The following is a 12,462-nucleotide window of genomic DNA, read 5'->3' on the forward strand; positions in this document are numbered from 1 at the left end:
CCTGAGGGCACCTGGGGTGTTGAGTAAACTTTCCCCCAACCATCATGTTCAGAAAGAGAAGATTCAGAGCAGGGTGGCTCTAGAACCCGAGCTTGCCACTTGGGCTGGCCATCACCAGTTGACCCAATCAGGAATGAGAAAGTGCTGGAGAACCGGATGGGCTGTGAGCACAGAGGCAGGAAACAACCCCGGGAAACGTGAAGTCAAGAGAGAGTTTTGTGCTGGAAGGACAGAGATGGCCAAGCGGAGGGGCCCGGCAGTGCTCCTCCTGAGCTGGGACTGATTTGGAACAGAGCTGCAGTCTAAGCGCTGTCCCAATCTGGTGTCCACAGGATTTCAGAACAGATTCCTGAGGGGCCCACACACTGGCATTATAGAATTTTTTTTTTTAAAGATTTTATTTATTTATTTGAGAGAGAATGAGAGATAGAGAGCACGAGAGGGAAGAGGGTCGGAGGGAGAAGCAGACTCCCTGCTGAGCAGGGAGCCCGATGTGGGACTTGATCCTGGGACTCCAGGATCATGACCTGAGCCGAAGGCAGTCGCTTAACCAACTGAGCCACCCAGGCGCCCTAGAATCTTTCTTTCAGCCCTTCTCTGCCTTCCTCTAACACTGAAGCTACATAAACAACCCAGGAGGGAAAAGGTCAGAGCTGAGAAACCTGGCAGACTGGACACACGGAGTCCATGGGGCCTTGCACAGGGTGACGGAGTCCATGGGGCCTTGCACAGGGTGACGGTCTCCATCTGTCTATTCTAGACTCTGCCATGATGCCCTTTCACCTCTGACACTGGCTGGCCCTGGTCAGCACTTATGTGGATTCTTCCTCTCGAACTTTAGAACACTGACCTGCTTGTTCTGCCTTTTCTCCTGCAGGGAGAACCTTTCTGAGCAGGGGAGCAGTGGGGTGGGCTTCTAGCTGAGAGTTTTGGGCACTCTACACCTTCCCAGTTAGTGGCCAACAAGGTCCTCCTGTCTGCCCTCTGCCCTCTAAGGAGATGGATATGGCTTCCCTACAACGGGAGCTACCACCTGCTCTTAGGACATACTTGCACCTTTCACTTTTTGCTTCAGGAAACTGCTTTGTTCCCTACTGTCCTGTTGGCTGAAACCTACCTTTGCCATATTGGAAAGGTATGTCTTCCTTCTTAGTCTTTTGACAAACACAGTAACTTCTGTTGAGAACAAAACATATGGCCATTATTAATACTGTAGCTTCAAGTTTTTTTTAAATAAATATTTTTATTTATTTATTTGACAGAGAGAGAGAGTGGGCGAGAGAGTGCACAAGCAGGGGGAAGGGCAGAGGGAGAGGGAGAGGGAGAAGCAGACTCCCCACTGAGCAGGGAGCCTGATGCGGTCCTCGAGCCTAGGACCCTAAGATCATGACCTGAGCCGAAGGCAGATGCTTAACCGACTGAACCACCCAGGCGCCCCTGTAGCTTCAAGTTCTTACGCACACAGTGGGGAAGAAGGTGCACAGCACGGACATGAGGCCCGCGGGTTTGCCCAGGAAGGTACAGCTGCCTAAACTGCCCTCCACACAGGGAGGCCTCCACGCATCCTGGTCTTCCACCGCCCACTGGCCCTTTCCCGAATGGCTAGGAGATACTGGCAGGGGCCACTTGACTAAAACCATCCCCCCCCGCCCCTCTGTGCCAGAATGTGATGTACTCCCAGCATCTGACGTGCCTGCTCAAAGGAGTTTAGGACTTCCCCCAACTTTGTATCTCTACAGTGCTCTCCTCAACAACTGACCCAAGGAGGGGCGCCTGGGTGGCTCAGTCACTTGAGCATCCGACTCTTGATTTCAGCTCAGGTCAGGATCTCAGGGTCCTGGGATCGAGCCCTGCATTGGGCTCTGTGCTCAATGGGGAGACGGCTTCAGGATTCTCTCTCTCCTTCTGTTCCACCCCCATGCTCACTCGCTCTCTCTCAAATAAATAAATAAATCTTTAAAAAAGAAAAGTGACCCAAGAAAAGGAAAGGGCGAAAAGAGGAAACATAAAGGGAGTGTGTGCATGTATTCATCTGACAAATATTTATGAGGGACACTAGTGCAGTGTTTGCTCCATAAATGTGTGCTGGGTGTTCACCGGATTGTTGGACGAAGGAGGGCAGCCTCTACCTGCTAAGGGCTCACCCTCTGAGGATGGGTCACCAGACCTACAGATGCCTTCCCCACAGCAGGGTAAGAGCCCCGGGCAGTGTGAGAGCCACCTGGGGAAGAATGAAGGAAGCGGTGTGGGGGGGTGCAGAGGGGAGGGAGGGGCCTGTTTGGAAGAAGGTGTCAGGTGTGGCTTCATTTAGAATGTGCAAGTTAGGAGTTAGGGAGGGGTGAGGGCTTGGCGGGGGAGGGAGGTGGGGGGTGGGGACGGGGCTGGCATTCTAGGCAGAGACAGGAGCAGGAATAAGGACCTTTTTGGATACAACCTGTCTTGTGTTGCTGGGGAGCACCAGTGGGGGGATTCCCCCAGGGGTTTGGGACAAGGATGAGACCAGAGGCCAAGCTGTAAATGACTCCGCATAGTGAGTGAAGGCCTGTGGACTGTCCAGGCAGCAGGGACCGTGGAAGGTTTTAATGGGTCAGATCACTGTGTAGAACCATCACTAGGGGCAGAGGGATGTGTGATCGAGGGGGTGAGGCTGGAGGCAGGATGACCAACAAGAAAGCTCTGAAGTAGCCTCAGGGAGGGACGGAGGGAGACTGGGCTTGAGTGGCGAAATCTCCTCACTTCATGGACCCTCTGCCACAGCAAGTTCCAGACCTCACGTTCCCTGCAGCACCCTCTTTCTGCTGATTCTTGGTTGGCAGTCTCCGGCCCACGGTCCCTGCCCGGCCATGGGAACATGTCCAGGTGGGTCGCATGGGATCAAGTTTCCCAGTGTGAGTACTGAACACAGCAAGGGGTGCAGGGCTGGTGGGTTAAAATTAGAGCTGGTCCTGTTCTGGGGCCAGTCTGAGAAGACAGCAAACAGTGTGCAAAGAAAGCAAGACTCAGCCCTGAGCAAGCTGGCCCAGGAAGAGGAGGGCCCGGGTGGGGAGGGCGCTGGAGGCAGCTACAGGCAGTGGTGGAAAACCTCACAGAGGCAGGAGGGGGAAAAGAGGTATTCCAGGACCATAAAGCATGTCCTGCACACGCGGGTGAGTGTTGGCATTTTAAGCTGCTGTAGGCCTTGAGCAGACAAGCAGCCTGGGGGAAGTAGTCTTCAGAGACTACCACCTGGCAGCAGGATGGAAGGGAACATGTTCTAGAAGGTCAGTGGGGAGACTGAGACCACAAAAGTGGGAATGCCCCAGTGGCCCAAGAGGTGTGAAAAAGTTAAGGACATGGGAGGAATTTCTAAGGAGGGAGCGATATTCTTGGAAGCCTTGCTGAGAGGCCACACAGAGCACAAAGAGGTGGAAGAATATTGGGCCACCTAGTCCAAGGATTGCAGGCTGCCCTCAGGAGGCTGGTTTGAGAAGGCACACATTAGTCACCAGCTGGACGCACTGTGGCTTCTCCCCTGCCTGGACCATAGTCAGTGGCAACTTTTCTGCACCTCTAACCCCGTGGGCCCGTCAGAAATCCATGTTAGGATTTATAAGGGGCAATCGATGAAAGGGTGTGGATGGATCAGCACAAGGACCCAACATGGCACTAAAGAAAATGCCAGCAGATCCGAACTGGTCAGGCCTTGTGGGCTTCAGTTTAGCGCAGGAGGGGAAGAGTTACCCACCAGCTGAGATGTCCTGCCTCAGTGTGAAAGTTAGATCCTTCATCTACTCTCACAGAATTCATTTTTTTCTTTTCATTGAAACCTACCTTTGAGTTTAGAGATCTGTACAAGGGCTGGAAAACCTTCCAAAGCATTAAGTAGCCACAGCTTAAATTTCTTGCTGAATAACCGGACAGACTTCAGGTACTGGATAGAAACATCTTCCAAAAAGTCATGAAGGAGAACATCCTCAATTCCCTACAACGGAATTGTCGAGAGGAGGTGACTACCGGCCAGGGTAGGCGTCCTCCAGTTCTAAGTGGCCATGTTTGGCCGTGCCACAAACTCAGAGAGAAAGCTACCATGTAGCTCTCGTCTCTGCTCAATGCGTGGGGTGTGTGTCCAGAATGAGATTTTTTTTTCAAAGATCTTAAAATACTGATAATTGTTTCAAAAAATTTCAGAAACACTATTTCAACCAATAGTAGATGGGATCAAACCCAACTACATAAGGGCTGAACCCAGCCTCCAGTTTTCAACCTTTGTGTTAAACATTTCGAGGTACTAGATTGTTTCCTAAAAAATAATAAAGTAAGAGGTAAAGGTTCATGACCAGCTTCAGGAGAAGCATAGAAATTATATACAACTGATCCCCAAATAACAGTAATCACTCTGGAGGTTGAGCATTTAAAAAAAAGCAATGAGAAAACCCAGCACTTCTGTATATTCCAAAGCAATTATTCCAATTACTCATTTTAAAGACTTCTTTGTTGATGTTACCAGAGAAAGAACTTTGACTCAATGCAGGGCTCACTAATCACTGGAACCATACATCACCAGGTGTACTGGCTTTTTCTTTCCATGAGGTAACTCTCACCGAATTTAAAAAAAGAAGCTGAGTTTTAGAGAAAGATTAAAAGGCTCCATCAACACCATGATTTACTCCTTAGAGGGCCTGAAGTCCATGGAGCCTGCAGAACAGGAGGGCTGCAGTCCTAATCCCAGCATCTGGTATTGGTTTCTGGAAAGGACACAAACCAGCAAGGCAAGCAAATGTCTTCCTACCTTGTACAGTTGCACATCATAGCATTTAAAGAGCTGGCACACATCGGGCAATGTCATAAGCATGACTGTGTCTTGCTGCAGAGATTTCCAGAAGGAAGTGAGCAAGTCCTCCACCTGATGAGGGAACAGAACATACCTCCCAAAATTCATTTTGTGTCTGGTGAGACTGATGCCCCGTTATATACTTAATCAGCCCCAAATGGTAATGGGATTAATTTCAGTCCAGTTAATGTATAGCTCGGCCTATCAGCTTTTCCAAGCTGTGTTTTAGAAGTGTTCTTTCCAGCAACCCATCAGTGAGCCACTAGCCAGTTGGATGGGCTGATGTGGAATGGCATTTTCAAGAAGTTTTCTGGAATGAAGGCTGTTTCTGACCACAAGGGGGCTCCTGTTGATTTGTAATAGGATGAGGATCTGGCCACAGAGCACAGACCACCGTTTAGAACAAATGTTCATTGACTGACTGACTCCTTCAATTATTTGTCAGCTCAGAAGGATGTGTAACAGTATTTAATCAAAGAGGCCTCCTTGATAAATTAGAATTCACCCAAGGACTGTGTGAGCCAAAGGGCACTGGTATCATTCTCCATGGAGCCTTCTTTAAAGACTTCTGTAGATACCTTTTGTTGTGGAACAAAATGGCAGCTTCCTTACTTTTCTTTATGTTTGCCCATGTTGACTCTTCAGACTCTATTATTGAACCAGGTGGCCAATCTGAGGTGCCAACTAATAAAGACCCTTGCCTTTTTAGGATTTTTGCAGGCTCAAATATTTTGCAGCGCTGAAATCCTGACACGAGGCCCTGCTGATGACTCTAGGCAAAGAGCTATTCCTGTATACAGGCTGTCAAGGAAGTTACAGCCAACTCTCAAAGTACCTGATGACGACTCTGTGATTTGAAATCCAGTTATTGGGGCATTAATTTTAGAGAAGACATCTCCAAAGAGACTCATAGATATGGAACAAAAAATGCAATAGTGGGATGAACAGGATTATTTAATCTTTTTACTGTCAGGTTGGTGACTTTGGAGCATGGCTTTTGGGGTTGCTGGGTCTGAATGAGGTAGCAACCACGGGCTCATCTCTGCTAACTCCCTCACCACCCTTGTCCAAAGTCATCCAATCCTGTTGCATCTGCTTCAGCAATATTTCTCCAATTTGCCCATCTTTCTCTCTGATGTCACTGTCACTGTTCCAGACTTGACCCCTCCCCTCACTTCTCACCTTGCCTATGACAAAACCTCCTCACTGTCGTCTGCTCCAATATGGCAGTCTTGCATCACTGCTCCCCCACCACCTTCTCAATCAATCAGAATTCTTCACAGGGTATGAGGCCCTTTCTAGGATCAGACTACTTTCCCACATCCCCTATGGTTCTCTCCTTAATAGCTATTTATATCTAGTCACAGTGACTCTCCCGTCATGTCATGCCTGAGAACATCTTGCTGCTCTCACCTACACCATTAGTTCTACCTGGAACTCCTTTCCTACTGCACTTTTGAGTGTATCTGAACCTCTGCTTTTCCACTGCAATCAATAGCATCATGGCTTCCCCTTGGGAGACTATCCGGCCATCATTTTTACTCTTTCTCCCGGCACCCGGAACAATCTAATCAAGCTGCCATTCTAGAACTTGCCATACTGTATCATATTTATTGGCTTATATTGCTCCTTTTAGTACCAGATTGTAAGCTTCTTTTTTTTTTTCCATGAATAGTTGGGTTTATTTCAACAGTGGGTTTGAAACCCTCGCCTTAGGCAAGAGACTACAGTAATTATACCAGGGATAGACAATTTCCTACACTGTCAAATATATAAAAGTTCCTCTTGCACTTTCCTCAACACTGATCAACAAGCAGATTCAGTCCACATTTGCTTTGATCATTCTACTGAGTTAACCCAAGCTTCTTCTTGGGTTGAAATGCCAGAGACTCTGGCATTTCAGGTGGAGGAGGGTGAGGGAGCCTGAAGTAGATCTTCACAGAGTCATAGATGAACCACTGTAGTGCAGTCAGAGTGCCAATCATGATGATACGGGCACAGAGTCCCTTCCACACACCTTTAAATCCGAGTCTCTGAAGAACTTGAGAAGCACTGCTACCTTTCTCCTTATTCAACACAGATACCATGGAATCAGCAGGGTGAGAAACAATTGCACGGAAGACTCCAGCTATGTAACCTGCCACAAATGTTACAACCAGTTGCTCTGCCTTTGAACATTCACTTTGGGGCTTAGGAACCACAAACTTGTACAATGCTTCAATGATATGTTCAAAGCAGGCAAATTTCATCATGGTATATGGTATGTCTCATCCAGAGAGGGGCAACTCCCTTGTAGAATGCTTTTAAGCCTTCTTCCTTATACATTTTGGGAGCTGCATCCCTCAAAGTGTTGGCATAACCTGGCTGGGTTTGAATTTGAACCTTAGCAGCTTCCATAGGAGCCAGGGCAATGTCAGCAAAGAATTCTGCACTGGCAGGAGCAGCCAAATATAGTGATGTGCGCCAGAGATAGGCATGCTCCTCCCCAAGCATGTTGCTATACAAGACTTTGAAAACTTCATAAAAGCCAAACTTGCAGAGCCCCTGCATAGAGTAGCCAGTGAAAGTGGGAGCCTATCCTTTAGCCAAACCACGAACACCAACCCTCTTTAAGTGTAACTGAGAATCCATTAAATATGCCCTTGTACTTCAGGGAGTCCACCTGCATAGGGCATTTCACTAAATCCAGAGGAACGACAGCAGTGTTTGTCAGACCACAACTTAAGACCCCACCAAAGCCACACAGTGCATAAAACTTTATGGAGCCATATTTGCAACTGTACTCTTCCACAGCGGCTGCTGCTAGATTGCAGGGGTGGGAGCAGCGGGGCGGGCCCGGGGGCCCTGCGAGGCTGCTGCAGGGGCCCGTGAGGCCATCGTGTACCAGCTGCAGGTGCGGCACGTTGAACGGGTTCGCCCGCACCAGACGCGCCACGGACGAGAACATCTTCCTAAGATGGTGAACACACAACAGCTTCCTCCAAAAGGCTGCGGCTCACAGAGGCCGAACGTCCTCCCGACCCTTAGATCTGTGCCCTTCAGGCAGATTATAAGCTTAAGCCTTATGGAGAATACTTTCCTAGTTCCAGAAATGGTACTAGTCACAGGGTAAAAATTAAGTTAATGTTTGATGAGCAAATGAAGGAAAGGAGTGTATTAGATATTCAAGGTGGATGGATATTGAGAAAATTGCATCAGTAGGACAAGGGTCATCCTGAAGCCATTTTGGTCTCTCCTTCACTATAATGCTTTACACTGAATAAGTACTAAATGAACTCATGCTAAATGAATATTATCACACAAAGCTGAAGTACTTAGAACCCTAGGCATCAGAAAAGCTTTCATTTAAATGTGTGCTTGTTTCCCTGGATTTTCTACTGCAAAAGATAAAATTCAGAATGGTTAAAAGACGTGTTTGTGTTTTCCACAGCCAATTCTAGAATAAAACCCAATCATTACAACACAGACGACCCTGCTTCAAAGTCTTGCTTCTTTTTTCGGTTAGCATTTATCAATAAAATGGCTCTTCAGCATGACTGAAAATTCTAAGGTGAATAATATTACCAATACTTCATTCAAAATCAGCATGAATTAGATCTTTAAGAAATAGCTGAATTATATTTGAAGCATAAGGTTATACTAGCACGTTGGAAAATTTCCAAATGATTAAACTGAATAAAAATATCACCTCAGATATCACCTCAGTATCTATAAATAGCTGACTTCTAAGCACTACAGTGCAATGAATTACCACTCGACATCCCTTGAGGGGGTCTTTTCAAGTAAAATGATTAATAATGAGTCATAAATACTTGTATTTTATAGCTAAAACCCTACCCTCTCAAGTTCTTGGTTCCTCACGTTTTGTAAAATATCTTGGCAATAGTTGTAGTATTCATCAGCAAGAAAGGCCATCTAGGAAGGATATGGAAAATCATTTCAGTTTTAAAGTCACTTCAAGAATGAACTGATCCTCAAAGACCTCCCTCAGCCCTTAGAGGCTGCTGCCCATGTTGCAGTTCAGCTATAAGAGTAGCTGAGTTCTAACGGTGCTATTTATTTATATGGAGCAATGGATACACATTATTGGCCTAACATGGACATAGCTTCAGTTTTGAAGTCATAACCCCAGGGTCTGTACCACCCACTAAAGAGGCCACCAGTCTCTGACATCTTTCTCCCTAAACCCCAATTTCCCCCTTCATATTCCCCCATCCCAGTTTCTAGAAAATCTGCCTATCTGTTCTCTGCTCTGTCATAGGGAAGCCCTCATTCTAGATGACAAAGTGGTCCCAGGTAGTCCCTTTCTATAGGATGTGAGGGGAAGATCTGAATTTCCTGACTGCCACCAAGCCCAGGAGGGTATGTTGGTGCTCACAGGTCTGGGAGAAGGCAAATATCACTCCATCGGGTTCAAAGGATCACAGGCAAACTAAGAAGACATTTACTCCTCTGGGCATCAAAGGCATGAAAAGTTAGTTTCTCCCAGGCATGCAAGCCTACCATTTTGTAGGAATACTTCTTTGCCAGTTCTTGCTCCCAGAATGGACATCTCCTGAATTCAGACAAAGGGGATCCAACTGGGTCTGTCCTTATCGGTGAATGATTTTCACACTAGAAACCATTTACACATGGATTATCTCTTGAAAATAAAATGCATTTCCTTGCATATAAACCATGTAATAATCACATTGCTACTACAGGTTAATGTTCTATGTAACCTTTTATCCACATCTCTGGACATATTGATCCTAGCAACTTTCCCCCCTTATTTCATTTCAAATGATATTAACCTTCCCTTATATTCTATAAACTCTGTTCATCACGAAGCAGTTAGGACTGAATATATTACTCAAATGTGTCACTCTTACGGTCATGTATTACAAGTGCTGTATAGTAACATGTGATAAAAATATTATCTATGAATAATTTAATAACACAAATACATTTATACAATCCTTGTCTATATAACTGTCCCTCTGAAATAAAACCATATCCTGTCTAGGTCATGATGCCTGTATTATAAAAATGGTTAGTTATATCAGAAATCTCAGGGTCTAACTACCAAGGAAAATGAAGAGCACAGACTTCAGAAGGACACATTACAGAATGGTAAAACATTTCCATCAAGGAGGAAAGAGGTAACATGGCAGAAAGTGAATTCAACATTCCTTCCTGCTGTCCCTTTTGAGCAAGGGAAGGCAGGATCACTCCTGATTGATTGCAGGACCTTGATTTTATTTTAAATGACTTCTTCAAGATTTTCCAGAACAATTTTTGAATAATTTCCATTTCAAAAGAGTAGGTTGAAATCATTCCTAGGAGTTGGAAATTGAGCTTGTGAAGCCTGCCACATTGGATTGCAACACACATGAGGGTTTCCTCTTCATTCTCTCTCCACCCCAATGGTTTGCTCTGTGACAGTACAGTTCCAAGATTAGTATTTCACCCTTAGATCTTATATCCTCAGATCTTATATACTCAGAGCCTCACTGAGCTTCTCACTTACATCTTGCTTAGTAGACTGTTTGTGTGGGTTTGCAGTATGTTCCTGTCTACAAGCCACGTGAGGGCAGAGTGGCCTTCTGAACCACCTGTACCCACCCTTACGGATAGGAGTGGCACTCGGCTACCACCCCACGAGGCGCTGCACACAATCGAGAACAGGCACTGCCAGCTTCCTCCTTCTCTCATGCTCCCTTGTTATCAACTCATATCACAGCGAGGATCAGGAAGAGCTTAGGGGTCATGGTCAACAGTCTTTTCAGTGTCTTAAAATCTGTACTACTTAACTCTTTGTGGTCCCGAACCCCTTTGAGAATCTGACAAAAGCAACTGACCTGGAGAAATGCACACTATGCACTTAATGTTGTGAAGATGCCAAGTTGAAATTCCCCTTATCGATATTTTTGGAATAAATAGAGGCATGGGTGTCTAAATAAATACATGAAGTAGTCGCACAGAAAGGTGACAGCTCAAAGGATGTCATTTCCTGTGGGTGCTGTTTGGTTCCCACTGGGTTTGCACTGGGTGCTATTCAACCCTCATTCCTCCCACTTTGGAACACTGGTTTCCCTCGGAGTCATTGGATGGGCAACGCTTGTAGTATGTGGGTGCAGGTCATCAAGAAGGATGGGGCTGTTTTGTGGAGTTCACTGGCCTGGCCATCAGTCTTCTATTAGAGAAGCACTAAGGAATCATCCAGTCAAATTCTGGCTAGCTTCTCTTCCCTACCACATCTTACCCTAACTACATCCATTTTCTCCATAGCACACCCTGACCTCCTGTATTCATCAATGTTCCTGAGGCTGATGTTGCTATGATCAAAGCCAGTGTTTCTCAAGTGTGGTCCTGAAACCATCTACATCAGAATCTCCAGGAGTGCTTGGGGTTCATATCCCTAGGGCCCTAGTAGATCAGATGAGGGCAGAAATCTGTCATTTTGATCAGCCTCCCAAGTGAGCCTTACGCACGCTCAAGTTGAGAATCACAGTTCCAGGCAGACCATTCTTTGTCTCGCTGCAGAAAACTCTCCATTTCAACATGGCAAAAACATCACAGTTCTACCTGTTCAATGTCCTATGTACTAGCGTAGTAATGTACTATTGTATATTATATACTATTGTAGTAATGTAAGAAATCATTGCAAGGAAAACATGAAAGTAATCAATTACTAACAAAATAATAATAAAAAGCAAAGTTATGTGTTCCTGGAGTTAATTCCTTCCAGGCTCTTCCTGTGAAAAGAACTGATCTTTCAGAAAAAAAAATTGTTTTAAAATCACAAATTGAAATCTTTTCTTTACAATATAAACAATCAGAAATTTAAAGTGAAAATATGTTACAGAACCACTTAAGTTGGAATTTCTGCAGGAGAAGGCATTCAGGAAAGAATCAGAGGGATTCCCATTCTGGAGAAATAATTCAGCAAAATGACAAAGAAAAAAGTGAGACATTTTATTTAGACTTTCCAGCTATATTAAATGCAGTTTGGGATTTTCGATAATTCTAAAAAATGTCATTGTAATCTTTAGTGAGCACATACTGTGTCACACCCTAGAGATACAATGGGGGACCCTTCCTGTCAATACCTGACCCTCTATGCATTATCTGTCTCCCCTATCAATTTTCCTGGATGCCGTTGGTCCTTCCTGCATCCTTGAGGACACTGGTCCCTCAGTTATCACCCCCAAAGCAAATGTATCCTGTCATTTTCCTTCTAAAGACGCCTCAATGGTGGCCTACAGTCTCCCTCGGTCTTCACTATAGGTGAAATGTAAATTCCTCGGCCTGGCATTGACAAGCTGTCTACCATCTGACCCTACCCAGAGTCTACTGCTCCCCCAAATCCTCACCTCTGCCTCATTGCCCACACACCTCCCTGCATGAATGCAAACTATGCCAAGATGAATGCCTCCTAAAAGAAGATCCAAGTGACCCCCACAGAATCAGCTCAAGGGCATTGTGGCAGGCAGAATAATGGCCACCAAAGATGTCCACATCCTAATCCCTGGAAACTTAGATGGTGAGAGGGACTTTGCACATGTCATTAAGGTTAAGGAACTTGAGATGGGGCGATTATCTGGATCATCCAGGCAGCCCCAATGTAATCACAAGGGTTCTTAACAGCGGGGAGCCCTTCCCAGCTGCAA

General features: G+C 45.8%; 1 protein-coding gene and 1 pseudogene across 10 annotated transcripts in view; both read right to left on the bottom strand.

The window, feature by feature from the left end:
- The window catches only part of RFX8 (regulatory factor X8), a 255,588-nt gene that overhangs the window by 14,174 nt on the left and 228,952 nt on the right, over nucleotides 1-12,462 (bottom strand). For 8 of the 10 annotated variants that reach the window (XM_073897873.1, XM_073897874.1, XM_073897872.1 and 5 more), the window contains 5 exons: nucleotides 9,314-9,424; nucleotides 8,648-8,725; nucleotides 4,769-4,882; nucleotides 3,811-3,961; nucleotides 1,118-1,176 (listed from right to left, as the gene is read on the bottom strand). In XM_073897873.1, coding sequence (XP_073753974.1) covers nucleotides 1,118-1,176; nucleotides 3,811-3,961; nucleotides 4,769-4,882; nucleotides 8,648-8,725; nucleotides 9,314-9,424 — 513 coding nt within the window. Of the gene's footprint in view, nucleotides 1-1,117; nucleotides 1,177-3,810; nucleotides 3,962-4,768; nucleotides 4,883-8,647; nucleotides 8,726-9,313; nucleotides 9,425-12,462 lie in introns of those variants that run through there. The other 2 variants (XM_073897879.1, XM_073897880.1) reach the window with 2 other exon arrangements.
- On the bottom strand, nucleotides 6,493-7,757 carry LOC112821504 (solute carrier family 25 member 3 pseudogene; annotated as a pseudogene).

The sequence above is a fragment of the Callorhinus ursinus genome, unplaced genomic scaffold (assembly GCF_003265705.2).
Source record: "Callorhinus ursinus isolate GAN/ISIS: 27379988/994484 unplaced genomic scaffold, GSC_fseal_2.0 scaffold10, whole genome shotgun sequence".
NCBI lineage: Eukaryota > Metazoa > Chordata > Mammalia > Carnivora > Otariidae > Callorhinus > Callorhinus ursinus.